Raw genomic sequence first — 13,945 nt, 5'->3', positions numbered from 1 at the left:
GGGATGGCTGGGTGCACAGGGATAAGGAGGGCAGGTCAGGGATGCCATCACAGGCAATGCCAACCAAAAGGCCCCAGAGCCCTCAAGTGCCACTGCCACAGTCCTCTGGCAAGAGTTTAGAATTTTGGCAGAAAACAAACCCCTTTGTGTTCCAGCTGGTCCTGAGAGGTCAGAGGGGCTGGGGGCAGCTGGGCTAAATTTCAGAATCGGGCATTGTAAGTCTGTTCATATGCAATGAGAACTTCCATGATTCAGATTGACAAATAGTTGGGTTTATCAAAGCAACAGGAAAGCAGGTTCAGAATAAATGCACAAACAACAGAATGTTAATATGTTGTGACAGAAGGTACGAACAGAAATCTCTCTCTCTCTCTCTCTCTCTCTATATATATATATATATACACATGAGTAAATATTCCTGGGTCTGTGAATTGCCAGAGGCTGGGAAACACTCGGTGCCTGTTCTGGACAGAGCCAGACATGGGGTACCTGTGATTGAGCTCCATGGGGAGCTGCCTCTGCAGGCAGCTGCCCTTTCCTGGTGTTCCAGTAAGCTGGGATGAAAAAAGCCCTGCCAGTTCCCTCACCTGACTCCTTTCCTTGCCATATGTGCCCCCCTGCATGGGAGACCCCCACCGCATGCTGTGTGCTGGTGAATCACTGGCAAAGGTATTAGTGAAAACAAACTTGAATCACAGAATCACATTATGGGTAAGGTTGGAAGGGACCACAGTGGGGTCATCTCGTCCCACCTCCCTGCTCAAGCAGAGTCATCCCAGAGCACATGGTACAGGATTGTGTACAGATGGTTCTGGAATATCTCCAGTAAGGGAGACTCCGCAACCTCTGCAATCTATTCCAGTGCATGGTCACCAGCACAGAAAAGTTCTTCCTCACGTTTAGGTGGAATTAATATGAATTTCCAAAAACACAACAAAGTGTGATGGCCAGGGTCACTATTGCTTATGAAATGGATAATACGTATAGTGAAAATCAAATCAGAAACAGTTAGAATCAGTGGTAAGTTAGATTCCATCAGTACCCAGGGGACCCCCAGGCCTCGCAGTGGCACCCATAGGAATTTGCTGCCAGTACAATCCAGTCGATTGTGCTGCTGATCTTTATTTAAACGCTCCTGCAAATATTCTGCTGGCTTCTGCCCGGCTGTTGGGGCGCTCAGAGCCGGCTCTCGAAGCTGCGAGGCGCCTGCGGAGAGAGGAAGCTGCTGAGGCCCCGCCACGGCCGGGGGTGCAGGGTGGGTGTGAGGGTGCGGAGCAGCACTGGGTGCCCCGAGGGGTGTGGGCACCCGGCTGCACAGGGGAGCTGTGGGCACAGAGAGCTCTGGGCAGAAAACGGGGCACCAGCTCACAGCACAAATCTCTGCTGAGTTTGGGCAGTGGCAAACTGGGCACCCAGAGCACCTTAGCTCAGAAAACCCCATGGCTGCTCTGGCTGATAGCAGCCATCCAATACCAGTTTGGCAACTCCCCCCAGGCCCACCAACTCACCTTCTCCTCTTCCTCCACAAGTGGAATACACAATACAATGCCATCCCCAGCAGAATTGAGCCCAGGACAGCCACGATGCCTTCTATGCAGTACGTCTGGAAGGTATCAGCACCCACAGAGTTTGGGTCTGCCCTGCCCACCACAGCGTTTGGATCTGTCCTGCCATCCACAGTGTTTGGGTCTGTCCTGCCATCAACAGCATTTGGATCTGCCCTGCCCACCACAGCAATTGGGTCTGTCCTGCCATCCACAAGGTTTGGGTCTGCCCTGCCCACCACAGCGCTGGTGAATCTTCTGCCATCCACGGCGCTGTTGAGGCTGAGGCTGTTCACACCTGGAGGAACAATTGTGCACATCAATGTGCCCTGACATTGCCAGAAAATGTTCTTTCCCACTTTGTTCCTCATGTCTGAATGAGGGAATATCCTGGGTGGCAACATTTCTGTGGCTTCAGTAGAAGCCAAGGAAACTCCCAAAGGCCTGTGGTGGTTTGGGCTAGGCCTTCCTTGGTGACCAGTTTGTAACCAAGGAAGGGTCCGGATTTACCCAGTATTCCCTACGATTTTTACATAAGCCAGACTATAAGAAGAAAGGAGGAGAGGCCTTCGCTCTCTTTCCTTCCGGCGGCTTGGAGGTGCAGGTTCCCTGCTGTTGAGTCTGCCGTGTTGGGGAGCGAGGCCTGGTTAGGCCTTGCCGACCTTGGGAGACAGAGGTTGCCGGCGATCGTTCCGGAGCGACTCTCGGTTGTCCCAAGGAGAGTAGTGAGATATTTCTTTGCTAACTCTTTTAGTGGATAGATATTGGGCCACTAATCGGGATATATATATATATATATATTTTATTCTTGGTTTTGTTCCTTTTCCCTTCCCCCTTCCCTTTCCCTTGTGAAATTGTATATATATTTCAATTGTATATACCTGTAACATAAGTGTAAATATATTTATATATATTTATATATATCACTTTAGCTGTCTCTCTCTCATTTCGGGTTTTCTTAGTTGTTTTTCTCCCTCTTCTCCCTGAGGTATTGGGGGGGGGGGGACGGACTTCTTGTGGTAAGGTTTGGAGACTTGGCAGGGAGCCAGCTTCAAACCATATCACTCTTATCTGGTGTTTCTGCCTGGTTATCTGTGGTTTGTTTTGGTTTTGCCACAATTGTTTAGGAACAAGTCTGGGAAGGGAGCCAAGTTGGTGCAAACACTGCCCATTGTTTGGGAACACTACCGGGAGAGCTGCCAAGAACCTTTTGTTTATATAAACATAGCTTCCTTTGGGAACAAAGGAAGAAAAATATATAAACATGGCCTTTTTATTCATTTCCTTGGTTATTTTGGCCATTTTTATATATGTTTCTGGGTATCCAGTGAGAACTAACCCAAAAGGCATTACCAATATCTGCCTTTCCTTAATTATGACATCAAAGGCCTAGTGACTGAGGTCCCTAGGATCAAAATTGGCCCCAATCCTTACCTAAATTGTTTGGCAACAGTTCTACTATTCCTAAAAGCCATGGAAGTGGTGTTTAACATTGGAAAGGTGGTGTGGTACTGCTTTCCTTGTTGCAGGAAAGGCCGAAACTCAAAGGGATTTGCTGGAACTTTGGGAAGGGCCTTGAGAAAACCAGTCTCTGGATGGCAAGGAATCTGGGCCAACTTTGGTAAATTGGTAGGGCGCGTGACACCTCCCATTAGTTGGGATTTCACACCAGAGCAAGTGTTTGATCCTGACGAGATGGCACGTCGTTTGGCAGAAGGGTGTTTTTCTTACGAGGACCCAAATACACAGTTTTTTGCTTTGTACTGGGGCCTGGCGAGTGCCTATCGAGCTGCTGTGGACTATGCTCGGAAGGCTAAGGCTGAGGCAGAAACTCAAACCCATCTGCCATCTGAGACTAGCGCCACCTCTACTACATGCACTGAAAGCGGAACCCAGACTACACCACCTGAGATACCTCTCGCCCCTGTAGTGAAAAGGAAGTCGTGGGTATTGGCACCCGAAACTTTAAGCCTATGACCAGATGGAGAGCAAAACAAGTCAGAAGATAACGGAGAGGAGACTGATACTGATGCCAGTGCCAGAACTCCACCTCCACGAGCAGTACCACCCCCGAAAGTGGAAACTACAATTTTGCAGTCAATGACGCCAGCAGAACTCCGGGACTTACAAAGAGACTACACGCGTCGGCCTGGTGAGCGAATTCTAGCGTGGTTGCTCTGATGCCGAGACCGTGGGGCTAGAGGTCACATACTGTCAACTGCTGAAGCAGAACAACTAGTTTCCATCTCCGGAGACCGTGAACTTGATCACTTGATTGCAGAGGAGAGACCAGACCTCAGTCTTTGGGCTGGACTTGTCTTAAGTGTGAGACAAAGGTTTCCATTTAAAGACTATTTACCGTGCCCCATGAGGAAGTGGACCAAGATAGAAGACGCCATCCAGTACCTAAGAGAACTGGCATTGTTGGAAGGTATGTATGATGACCCTCAATACGATCCCGTCACTGATGACCCAGAGAATGTCGCTTGCACAATGCCCATGTGGAAGAAGATAATCCCAGGTGCTCCTGCATCATATGTTCATACCTTGGCAGGAATAAGGCTTCCAAACATGCCAGAAACGCTTGTGGGCATGCTGTGCACAGTTCTGCGACATCTAAAAGAAGCAGTAGAATCTAGGAATGAGTTTTCTAGAGACTATTTTGATTCTAGTTACAGACGAACACCTGAGAGAGAGGAGCCTTACGGGCGCTCTGAATATGAAGATGACTACGGAGACCACAGGGACAGACGCTACAGAGACAGATCAGCAGACCGGTCTCGACCACGATCTCGATCTTGGTCCTGGTCCCGCTTGCGATCTCCTTCCGTCACACGCAGAAGGAGCGAAAACCCTAAGCGTAGATCTAAGCGCAGTGAACTGTGGTCCTATCTGCGCGCCCATGGAGAAAACATGGGGAAGTGGGATGGTGAATCTACTTCCAGACTTGAGGCCAGAGTGAGAGAACTAAAACACAAGGAAGTTGATAAGAAAGTTGTCTACGTAGTAGATGCAGATTTCTTTGAAAGAGAACTGAGATCTCCCAGACGCAGGAGGTCTGGAGTCCGTTTCCAGGATGACAAGAAAGCCTCTGACAAGCCAAAGCAAAGATCCGACGGTGAATGCTCCAACCAGAACCAATAGAGGGGCCCTGCCTTCTGCCAGGAGAAGGAGAGGGACGAGAAAGATAACAGAGTTTACTGGACTGTGTGGGTTTGATGGCCTGGCACATCGGATCCTCAGAGATACCAAGCTTTAATAGATACCGGCGCACAGTGTACGTTAATGCCCTCAGGACATGTGAGCACAGAGACTGTTTCAATTTCTGGGGTGACAGGAAGGTCTCAAGAGCTGTCAGTGGTAGAGGCCAAAATAAGCCTGACAGGAGCCCAATGGGAAAAACATTCCATTGTGACAGGGCCAGAAGCCCCTTGCATTCTTGGCATGGATTCCCTCAGGAGAGGATACTTCAAGGACCCGAAGGGGTACCGATGGGCTTTTGGTATAGCCGCGTTGACTGAAGAGGAATCCAAACGATTATCTGCCCTGCCTGGTCTCTCAGAAGGTCCTTCTGTTGTAGGATTACTGCGAGTCGAGGACCAGCGAGTGCCGACAGCCACTAAGACAGTGCATAGGCGACAGTACCGGACGAATTGAGATGCTGTGATCCCCATCCATAAGATGATCCGCAAGTTGGAAAGCCAAGGGGTGGTTAGTAGAACACACTCACCCTTCAATAGCCCCATTTGGCCTGTACGTAAGTCCGATGGCGAATGGAGACTGACCGTGGACTATCGTGGCTTGAATGAAGTCACGCCACCATTGAGTGCTGCTGTACCAGACATGTTGGAGCTGCTGTACCAGACATGTTGGAGCTCCAATACGAGCCGGAGTCCAAGACAGCGAAGTGGTATGCTACCATCGACATCGCCAACGCATTTTCCTCCATTCCCTTAGCAGCAGAGTGCAGGCTGCAGTTTGCTTTCACGTGGAGAGGTGTGCAGTACACGTGGAACCGACTGCCCCAGGGGTGGAAGCACAGTCCAACAATCTGCCATGGACTGATTCAGGCCACACTGGAGAAGGGCAAGGCCCCAGAACATATCCAGTACATTGATGACATCATTATATGGGGGGACACAGCAGAAGAAGTTTTCAAGAAAGGAGATGAAATCATCCAGATTCTCCTCGATGCCGGTTTCGCCATCAAAAAGAATAAAGTCAAGGGACCTGCCAGAGAGATCCACTTCCTAGGGGTGAAGTGGCAAGATGGACGACGCCAGATACCAACAGATGTCATCAATAAGATTGTAGCCATGGCTCCACCAACCAACAAAAAGGAGACGCAAGCTTTCCTGGGGGCCATAGGCTTCTGGAGAATGCACATCCCTGGGTATAGCCAGATTGTGAGCCCTCTTCACTTTGTGACCCGTAAGAATACCTTTCAATGGGGTCCTGAACAGCAGCAGGCATTCAAACAGATCAAACAAGAGATTGCACATGCCGTGGCTCTTGGACCAGTTCGGACAGGACCAGACGTGAAGAACATACTCTACAGTGCAGCTGGAGATAAAGGTCCCTCCTGGAGCCTCTGGCAAAAGGTGCCTGGTGAGACGCGAGGGCGACCACTTGGCTTCTGGAGCTGAAGCTACAGGGGTTCTGAAGCCAACTACACTCCTGTGGAAAAGGAAATTCTGGCAGCCTACGAAGGCATACAAGCAGCCTCAGAAGTGGTTGGCACTGAAACACAGTTTCTCCTAGCACCCCAACTACCAGTCCTGAGTTGGACGTTCAAAGGGAAGGTGCCCCCTATGCATCATGCCACCGATGCTACGTGGAGCAAGTGGATAGCCTTGATCACGCAGTGTGTACGATTGGGAAGCTCAAATCGCCCTGGAATTCTGGAGGTTATCACAAATTGGCCTGAAGGTGGGAACTTCAGTCTGGCAGAAGAAGAAGAAGAGGCAGTGAGCCGAGCCGAAGAAGCTCCACCATTTGATCAGCTGCCAGATGAAGAAAGGCGTTATGCCCTTTTCACTGATGGTTCTTGCCGTATTGTAGGAAGGAACCGGAAGTGGAAAGCAGCCGTTTGGAGTCCCACCTGACGAGTGGCAGAAGCCGCTGAGGGTCAAGGCGAGTCAAGTCAATTTGCGGAACTCAAAGCCGTCCAATTGGCCCTGGACATTGCCGAACGAGAAGGATGGCCGAGACTCTACCTCTACACCGACTCGTGGATGATAGCCAATGCCCTATGGGGATGGTTAGACCGATGGAAGAAGATGAACTGGAGGCATGGAGGAAAACCCATCTAGGCTGCTGATTTGTGGCAGGACATCGCTGCCAGAGCGAAGAGTCTGAATGTGAGAGTCCACCATGTAGATGCCCATGTGTCCAAGAAGCGAGCTAATGAAGAACACGATAACAACAAAGAAGCGGACCGAGCTGCACAGATAGGAGTGTCACAAGTAGACCTAGACTGGCAGCAGAAGGGAGAGCTGTTTCTGGCTCGATGGGCCCATGATGCTTCCGGTCATCAAGGCCGAGATGCCACCCACAGATGGGCACGAGACCGAGGGGTGGATTTAACCATGGATATCATTTCTGAAGTTATCCATGATTGTGCCGCTATTAAGCAGGCGAAAAGACTGAAGCCCCTGTGGTATGGTGGACGATGGGATAAGTATCAATATGGAGAGGCATGGCAGGTTGATTATATCAAACTGCCACAGACCCGCCAAGGTAAGTGCTATGTGCTTACCATGGTGGAAGCAACCACCGGATGGTTAGAGACTTTTTCAGTGCCCCATGCAACGGCCCGAAATACCATTCTGGGCCTTGAAAAGCAAGTCCTGTGGAGACACGGGACCCCAGAACGTATTGAGTCGGACAACGGGACTCATTTCAAAAATGACTTAGTCACCACTTGGGCGAGGGAACATGGTATCGAATGGGTGTACCACATTCCTTATCATGCACCAGCTGCTGGGAAGGTTGAAAGATGTAATGGACTGTTGAAGACAACTCTAAAGTCACTAGGTGAGGGAACTTACAAGAACTGGGATAAGAACTTAGCCAAGGCCACCTGGCTAGTTAACACCAGGGGTTCTGTCAATCGAGCTGGCCGTGCACAAGCAGAATCCCTTCACATTGTTGATGGAGATAAAGTTCCAGCAATCCATTTGAGGGGAATGCTAGGGAAAGCTGTTTGGGTTACCCCTGCCTCAGGCCAAGACAAACCCATTCGTGGGATTGTCTTTGCTCAAGGACCAGGACATACGTGGTGGGTAATGAGGAAGGATGGAGTGATCCAATGTGGGCCTCACGGAAATTTAGCCTTGGGGAAAAACTAATTGTATGTCCTGAGTTGAGTTTTACAGGAAGCCAGTCACCAGATGAGAGAGAGAGAGAGACCTGAAATAAGCTGATGCCGGTATCCAATGATGAGACAGCCCAGAATGATGAAACAGCCACAAATCAGAACTGTAATTGTGACTGAGGAGACCAAAGATCTGGACTGAACTGACATTAGTATTGATTTTCCAACGACGAGACAACTGCGCCGAAAGACCAACAAGAACTATATATATATATATATATATATATGTATATGTGTATATATACGCGTGGGATGTAGGTGAACATGAGATATAGGTGTTACGTAAAAATAGTATGGAATAAGGGGTGGAGAATGTGGTGGTTTGGGCTAGGCCTTCCTTGGTGACCAGTTTGTAACCAAGGAAGGGTCCGGATTTACCCAGTATTCCCTACGATTTTTACATAAGCCAGACTATAAGAAGAAAGGAGGAGAGGCCTTCGCTCTCTTTCCTTCCGGCGGCTTGGAGGTGCAGGTTCCCTGCTGTTGAGTCTGCCGTGTTGGGGAGCGAGGCCTGGTTAGGCCTTGCCGACCTTGGGAGACAGAGGTTGCCGGCGATCGTTCCAGAGCGACTCTCGGTTGTCCCAAGGAGAGTAGTGAGATATTTCTTTGCTAACTCTTTTAGTGGATAGATATTGGGCCACTAATCGGGATATATATATATATATATATATATATATATATATTTTATTCTTGGTTTTGTTCTTTTTCCCTTCCCCCTTCCCTTTCCCTTGTGAAATTGTATATATATTTCAATTGTATATACCTGTAACATAAGTGTAAATATATTTATATATATTTATATATATCACTTTAGCTGTCTCTCTCTCATTTCGGGTTTTCTTAGTTGTTTTTCTCCCTCTTCTCCCTGAGGTATTGGGGGGGGGGGGGACGGACTTCTTGTGGTAAGGTTTGGAGACTTGGCAGGGAGCCAGCTTCAAACCATATCAGGCCTTGCAAGTCCATGCTCTCCAGAGCCTCTCTCTCCTCTCGGCTTCGCTTGCACTCTGAAGTGGCCGCAGTCCAGTTCTCCTAGTGTCTGGCTTTGCTCCCCGTTCCTGAGGATCCTTCACATTTGCCCACAATTTTTCTTGCACTCTGGCCAGGGATGGTCTGACTGGGGCAGCCATAATCCCTGGGACTCAGTTGGAGCCACAACTGGCAGCAGAGATTCTGGACCATCCTTGCAGCTCGCCAACACCTGCAGGGTCCCTGCAGTGAGGCTCTGAGGTGTGGGCTGGGGAGGCTATGGCATGTCCCTACATTTATCCAAAACCTCTGCTGCCCCACTGTGCCGGTTGGGAGTGACCTGTACCCACCTCGTGCTATCGTCTTCAGCTGTCCAAGGATTTCATGTAGCACTTTGGATGTGTCCTGGGAAGATTGTCCCCTTCCATCTCGATACTCTGGACCTTAATGGAAAGAATAGAGTTACATTTCTGCCCCAGCAAACCCTGCACTCAGGCTGTGCAGTCAGTTAGGACTGACTCGTCACCCCCTCCAGCGCAGGGTCCAGCCAAGAAGCAGGAAAAGCCCTTCCTGTGCCCACAGCTGCAACCAGACGCCCCATTAGGAGCTCCTGTCACACCTTGGGGCACCCTCTGTCCTGACTGAATAGCAGAACAGGGGAGGGGATCATGGAACGACATATTACACCCAGGCTTTGCTCCCCATTCCTGTGGATCCTTCATATCTGGCCACAATTTCTCTCGCGGGTGCCCACCTTCCCTTTCCAGGCTTGGTGGGTGCTGCCTTGATGGACACTCTCTCTGACCTTGGGGTCACCCAGGGTCACCACCCCAGCTCTCCCTCCACAGCCCAGCACCCACACTCTGAGGGGACACACTCGGGCCCTCAGGAGACACCCGAACCTCGCTCTCCCTCGCTGCCCTTTCTCCAGCATGGGCAGCGCTTGCCTGCTCCCAGTTTTCAGGTCTTGTCTCCCATGTATGGCCCCTGGCAGGACTGCCCAGTGCCTGGATAATTTGGAAAACATTCCTCTAGCCCAGAGTGGGGGCCTTCCCCAGGACTGGCCAGCACTGCCAAGGATCAGGGAAAGGTAAAGCCTCAGCATGGGTCAGGCATAGAGGCTGCAGGAGGACGGTGCAGGGTCCCTCCAAGCCGTGCTGGACTCAACAGTGCAGCCCTTTGGACCCCAGTTCCCAGGAGGGATCCCCTCTGTTGTGCCAAGGCCTCCAGGGCCATTCCTCGTGGGCATCTGCCAGAGTTGGGGCCTGGCCCTGGCTTGCCCACCTACCTACTGCCCACGGTCGCCACGGAGCAGCCCCGATACCTCCGGCTGGCAGGGCCACCAGGAGGAGGATGAGGGCCAGGGCCCACCGCGCCTGCACCATGCTGTCACTGCTGTCACTGCTGCTGCTGGAGCGGTGCCTGCAGCACCCGCCCTGCACTGCACACCATGGCTTGGCCTTATGACCTCATGGGGGGCTTTGTGACCTCGCAGGGTCTTCTACCGGCAACATTCCCCTCCCCAAGGGAAGCTGTAGCAGGGAGATTGCCAAAACTGAAACCAGTACACCGTTGAAAGCTCAACAAAACAATATTTATTACAAAGAAGTAGCCAGCAAAACAAGAAGCCGAGAGACAGGAAAGAGAAGGGAAACAAGCCCCCAAGACAACCCCCCACTCACTCAGGCGTTACCAATGAGGTTGTCTTACCAATCCCAGAACGTTTAGAATTTCCCATAGCAGAAGTTGCATCCTCGGAGTGTTGGCAGGCTCACGAGATAGAGGGCGTCCCCACAAAAGACAACGTTGCCCATGTAAGGCTTGAATCTGCTCCCAGCAAGAGCTATCTGCTCTTTATACAATTAACCTGTGACATCTATCTGGACAGGTGTGGCCAGCACCACCCAGCCAAAGGTCCTTGGTCCATCCCCCCGGGATGTAAGTGGTGCCCCTTCTGCGCATGTGTGTGTACACATCGAGGCTCTTTTCTAAATGAGTCATGGGGCTTCCTTCATCATCCTCCTTGTCACTTTCTCCTTCAAATAGCCAGTCACCAATTAATTTCAGTTTATACAGGATGCTTCCTTCAAGGACGAAGTTCTCGTTTATCAGTGCTTGTTTTCACATAAATTGGCAGGAAAATAACAGACTCTCGCAGGTGGTTGGGCCAAACACAGACCAAAAGCATCTAATTAAGCACAAATGCAGAGGCCCAAACATTCCGCAGCTGCCAGTGACAGATCAAGCAGGCACAGCCCTTCCCCAGTGCCAAAAGGCTCTCTGGGGAGCTGCTTTAGAAAATTCTGCAGACTACCTGGGACTTCACCTGTCTCCAAAGCAAACCTCAATGCTCCTGGAGCTGCCTAGGAGTGTCAGGCAGCTGCCAGCACAGACCCGCCCCAAACACGGACCAAATGCCTTGTGAAGCTCCTTTGGAGGAGTTGGGAGCTGACACCCTTCGTGCCCCACATTGGGCGCCAAAAGGACTGTCCTGGTTTAACTCCAGCTGGCAACCAAGCACCACGAAGCTGCTCATTCACTTTGCCCTTGATGGGGTGGGGAGTGAACTCAGGAAAGCAAATAAAATAGACCTGGTGGGCTAAGAGCAGTTTAATAATTGAAACAAAGTACACTCTAATAATAATAATAATAATAAAGAGGAGAGCGAGAGAGGGAAAGAACACTCAAGAAAACAAGTGATGTACATTACAATTGCTCACCACCTGCTGACCAATGCCAAGCCAGTCCCCAAACCCTGACTGGCCTCCCATTCCAGACAACTTCTCCACTTTGTATACTGAGTGTGACATTCTGTGATGTGGAGTATCCCCTTGGCCAGTTCGGGGGGGCTGTCCCAGCCATGCTCCCTCCCAGATTTTAGGGCACATCTTCCCTGGCAGAGCATGAGACACGGAAAAGTCCTTGGCTCAGAGCAAGCAGCTCTTTGGGGCCACCTCTCCCTTCTCCTCCCTGATTTGCTGCCCTGTCCCAATGGCCCAGCAGCTCCCACTGTGGGAACCCCCTGGCCACCAGCTCCCCATGTGCCTGGCACAAAGCTGGGGGACATCAGCAACGGGGGCCGGCTCAGCGGGTGTCCCGAAGGTTCCCCCTGGCCCAGCACAGCTCCCACTCATCCAGGTCTGGGGGACTCCATGTAACTGCTTCTTCAACCCTCAGAGCTTCTGCCTCCACTGGACCAGCACCAACCCAACCTCCACTGGTCACCTCCATACTGGGCCATGGTGCCACTGCCCTGGGGGGCCCCAGGAGCTGCCCAGACCAGAGAGGTCCATCGTGACAACTCACTACCTACCAAAGGAGTGCGAAAGAGTGCAGTGGCCACTGTGCCTGCAGACCCCGCTGGCAGCAGCACAGAGGGGACAGCAGTGCCCCCAGCCCCCACAGTGCTGTTGATATTCCTCATGGCCACCATCACAGAGGCCTCCCCAGGCAGCCACATCTCCCAGGGCAGCCACATCCTCCTCAGGGATGAACACTGTCCAAGGACATGCTTTGGGATTGCTCCCTGGTTGGACAGGATGACTTCAGCAGCATCCCCAAGGCTTGGGACCCTGAAGCCATCCTCCACAGAGACACTGGCTTGCTCTTGCTGCTGGCAGAGTTGCTCAGTCCCACTGTGGGACTCCACAGTGCACCACAGTCTGAGAGCACCACAAGAGCACCACAGTCCTGAGCCTGGAGCAAATCACCACTGGCAGGATGGGGTCCTGGGAGCTGTGGTGGAGTGCAGGGATGGACCCACCACCATCCCAGCCTGCCACGTCCCAGCCTGGCAGGGGCCACATGAAAAGTAGGGGGAGAAGCAGAAGAGCACCAGGCCAAACCTCCCCCCCAGCAAGTGCCAGGTTCTGGCAGCCAGCACTGAGGGGGATGGTGGTGGGTGGGAGGTATGGGTATATTTGAGAGTGGAATGGTGATAGATTATAACTTTATGAAACATTTACTCCTGGGTGTGTTCCACTAAAGGCCATTTTTCCAAGTAGCTTTGTGCAGGAGGGGGAGGGAGCCCTGGGGGCACTGTAAAACAGCACCCAGTAAGTACAAAAGCCGCATTGACTCCCAGATTAGAACCAGCCCCAAGCACTGAGCTGCCCCCAGGGCTGAGGCATGGCCAGCAGGGACTGCAGTGGTGGGGGGTGACTGCCCTGTCCCCTTCCTTGGGGGAAGCAGCCAGGCCTGACAGGTCTGTGCAGGACTCCTGGACATGGCCCCACGCAGAAAGGAGCATGGAGCCCTTGGGACAAGGGCAGACGGGGGGGAACAGGGCTGGGGATGGACACACGCAACAAGAGATACAGTGCCTTCATCTTGAGCGTGAGCAGCGTTCCCTGAAGTGGGGATGGGCTTGGTGCAAAGCCCTTCAAAGCCTCGGGGCAACCATGCCCTGCCTTGGGTGTCCCTACGCTTGGCTCTGCAGCTCGGCTGTGCCACGCAGCCAGAGCCAAATCACCCCAAGAGTGGCAAGGGATCAGCCAAAGGCCAGGAAGGAACCCTCCTCCCCTGGTCTGGCTGAATTGGTGAGAAGTGCCTTGAGTCTTCATCTCTCTTGGTTGCCCATTTCCCATCCAAAGTCTGGACCCCATCCCAGCTCTGGACCCTGGGAAGGTGCAGTGCCATTGGCATCAATCTCCCCTCACACACTGACCCACCCAGAGCATCATCCTTGCCCCAAGGCTCCTGTCCCTGTAGCAGCTGCACTGCCATCGCCCACCACCCTCGGGGCCGTGCAGTTCCTCTGCCTGAGAGATCGAGAGACAGGGGAAAGAGGAAAAGCCCAGAACTTCAGCGTTGGTTGAACAAAAGTTAAAGCACATGCTGCCAAGGTGCATCCCAGAGCTCTGAGGGAACTGGCTGGTGGAGTTTCCAGGCCATTCTCTGTGCTGTTGGAAAAGTCACAGCAGTCAGCTGAAGACCCAAAGGATTGGTAAAGGGAAACTCCACCGGCCCAAGATAAATTTAAAATATCGTGCTTTATCCCCCTGTGTGGATGAACACTGTGTCCAGCCCCAAACTGAGTATTCCGATTTAACAGATGCCA

General features: G+C 51.8%; 1 protein-coding gene across 1 annotated transcript in view; it reads right to left on the bottom strand.

Annotated features, from left to right (window-relative positions):
* Positions 1 to 1,102: 1,102 nt before the first annotated feature.
* LOC113995197 overlaps positions 1,103 to 13,945 on the bottom strand; it is a 196,712-nt gene continuing 183,869 nt past the window's right edge. The window contains exons 3-5 of the mRNA XM_039386387.1: positions 9,237 to 9,329; positions 1,509 to 1,842; positions 1,103 to 1,206 (exon numbers count right to left, since the gene is read on the bottom strand). Coding sequence (XP_039242321.1) covers positions 1,122 to 1,206; positions 1,509 to 1,842; positions 9,237 to 9,329 — 512 coding nt within the window. The 3' untranslated portion in view covers positions 1,103 to 1,121. The remainder of the gene's footprint in view (positions 1,207 to 1,508; positions 1,843 to 9,236; positions 9,330 to 13,945) is intronic.

The sequence above is a fragment of the Pipra filicauda genome, unplaced genomic scaffold (genome assembly GCF_003945595.2).
Source record: "Pipra filicauda isolate LSUMZ 115617 unplaced genomic scaffold, ASM394559v2 scaffold480_size458065_pilon, whole genome shotgun sequence".
NCBI lineage: Eukaryota > Metazoa > Chordata > Aves > Passeriformes > Pipridae > Pipra > Pipra filicauda.
The sequence above is the reverse complement of the archived record's forward strand: the minus strand, read 5'-3'. Positions and strand labels throughout refer to the sequence as shown.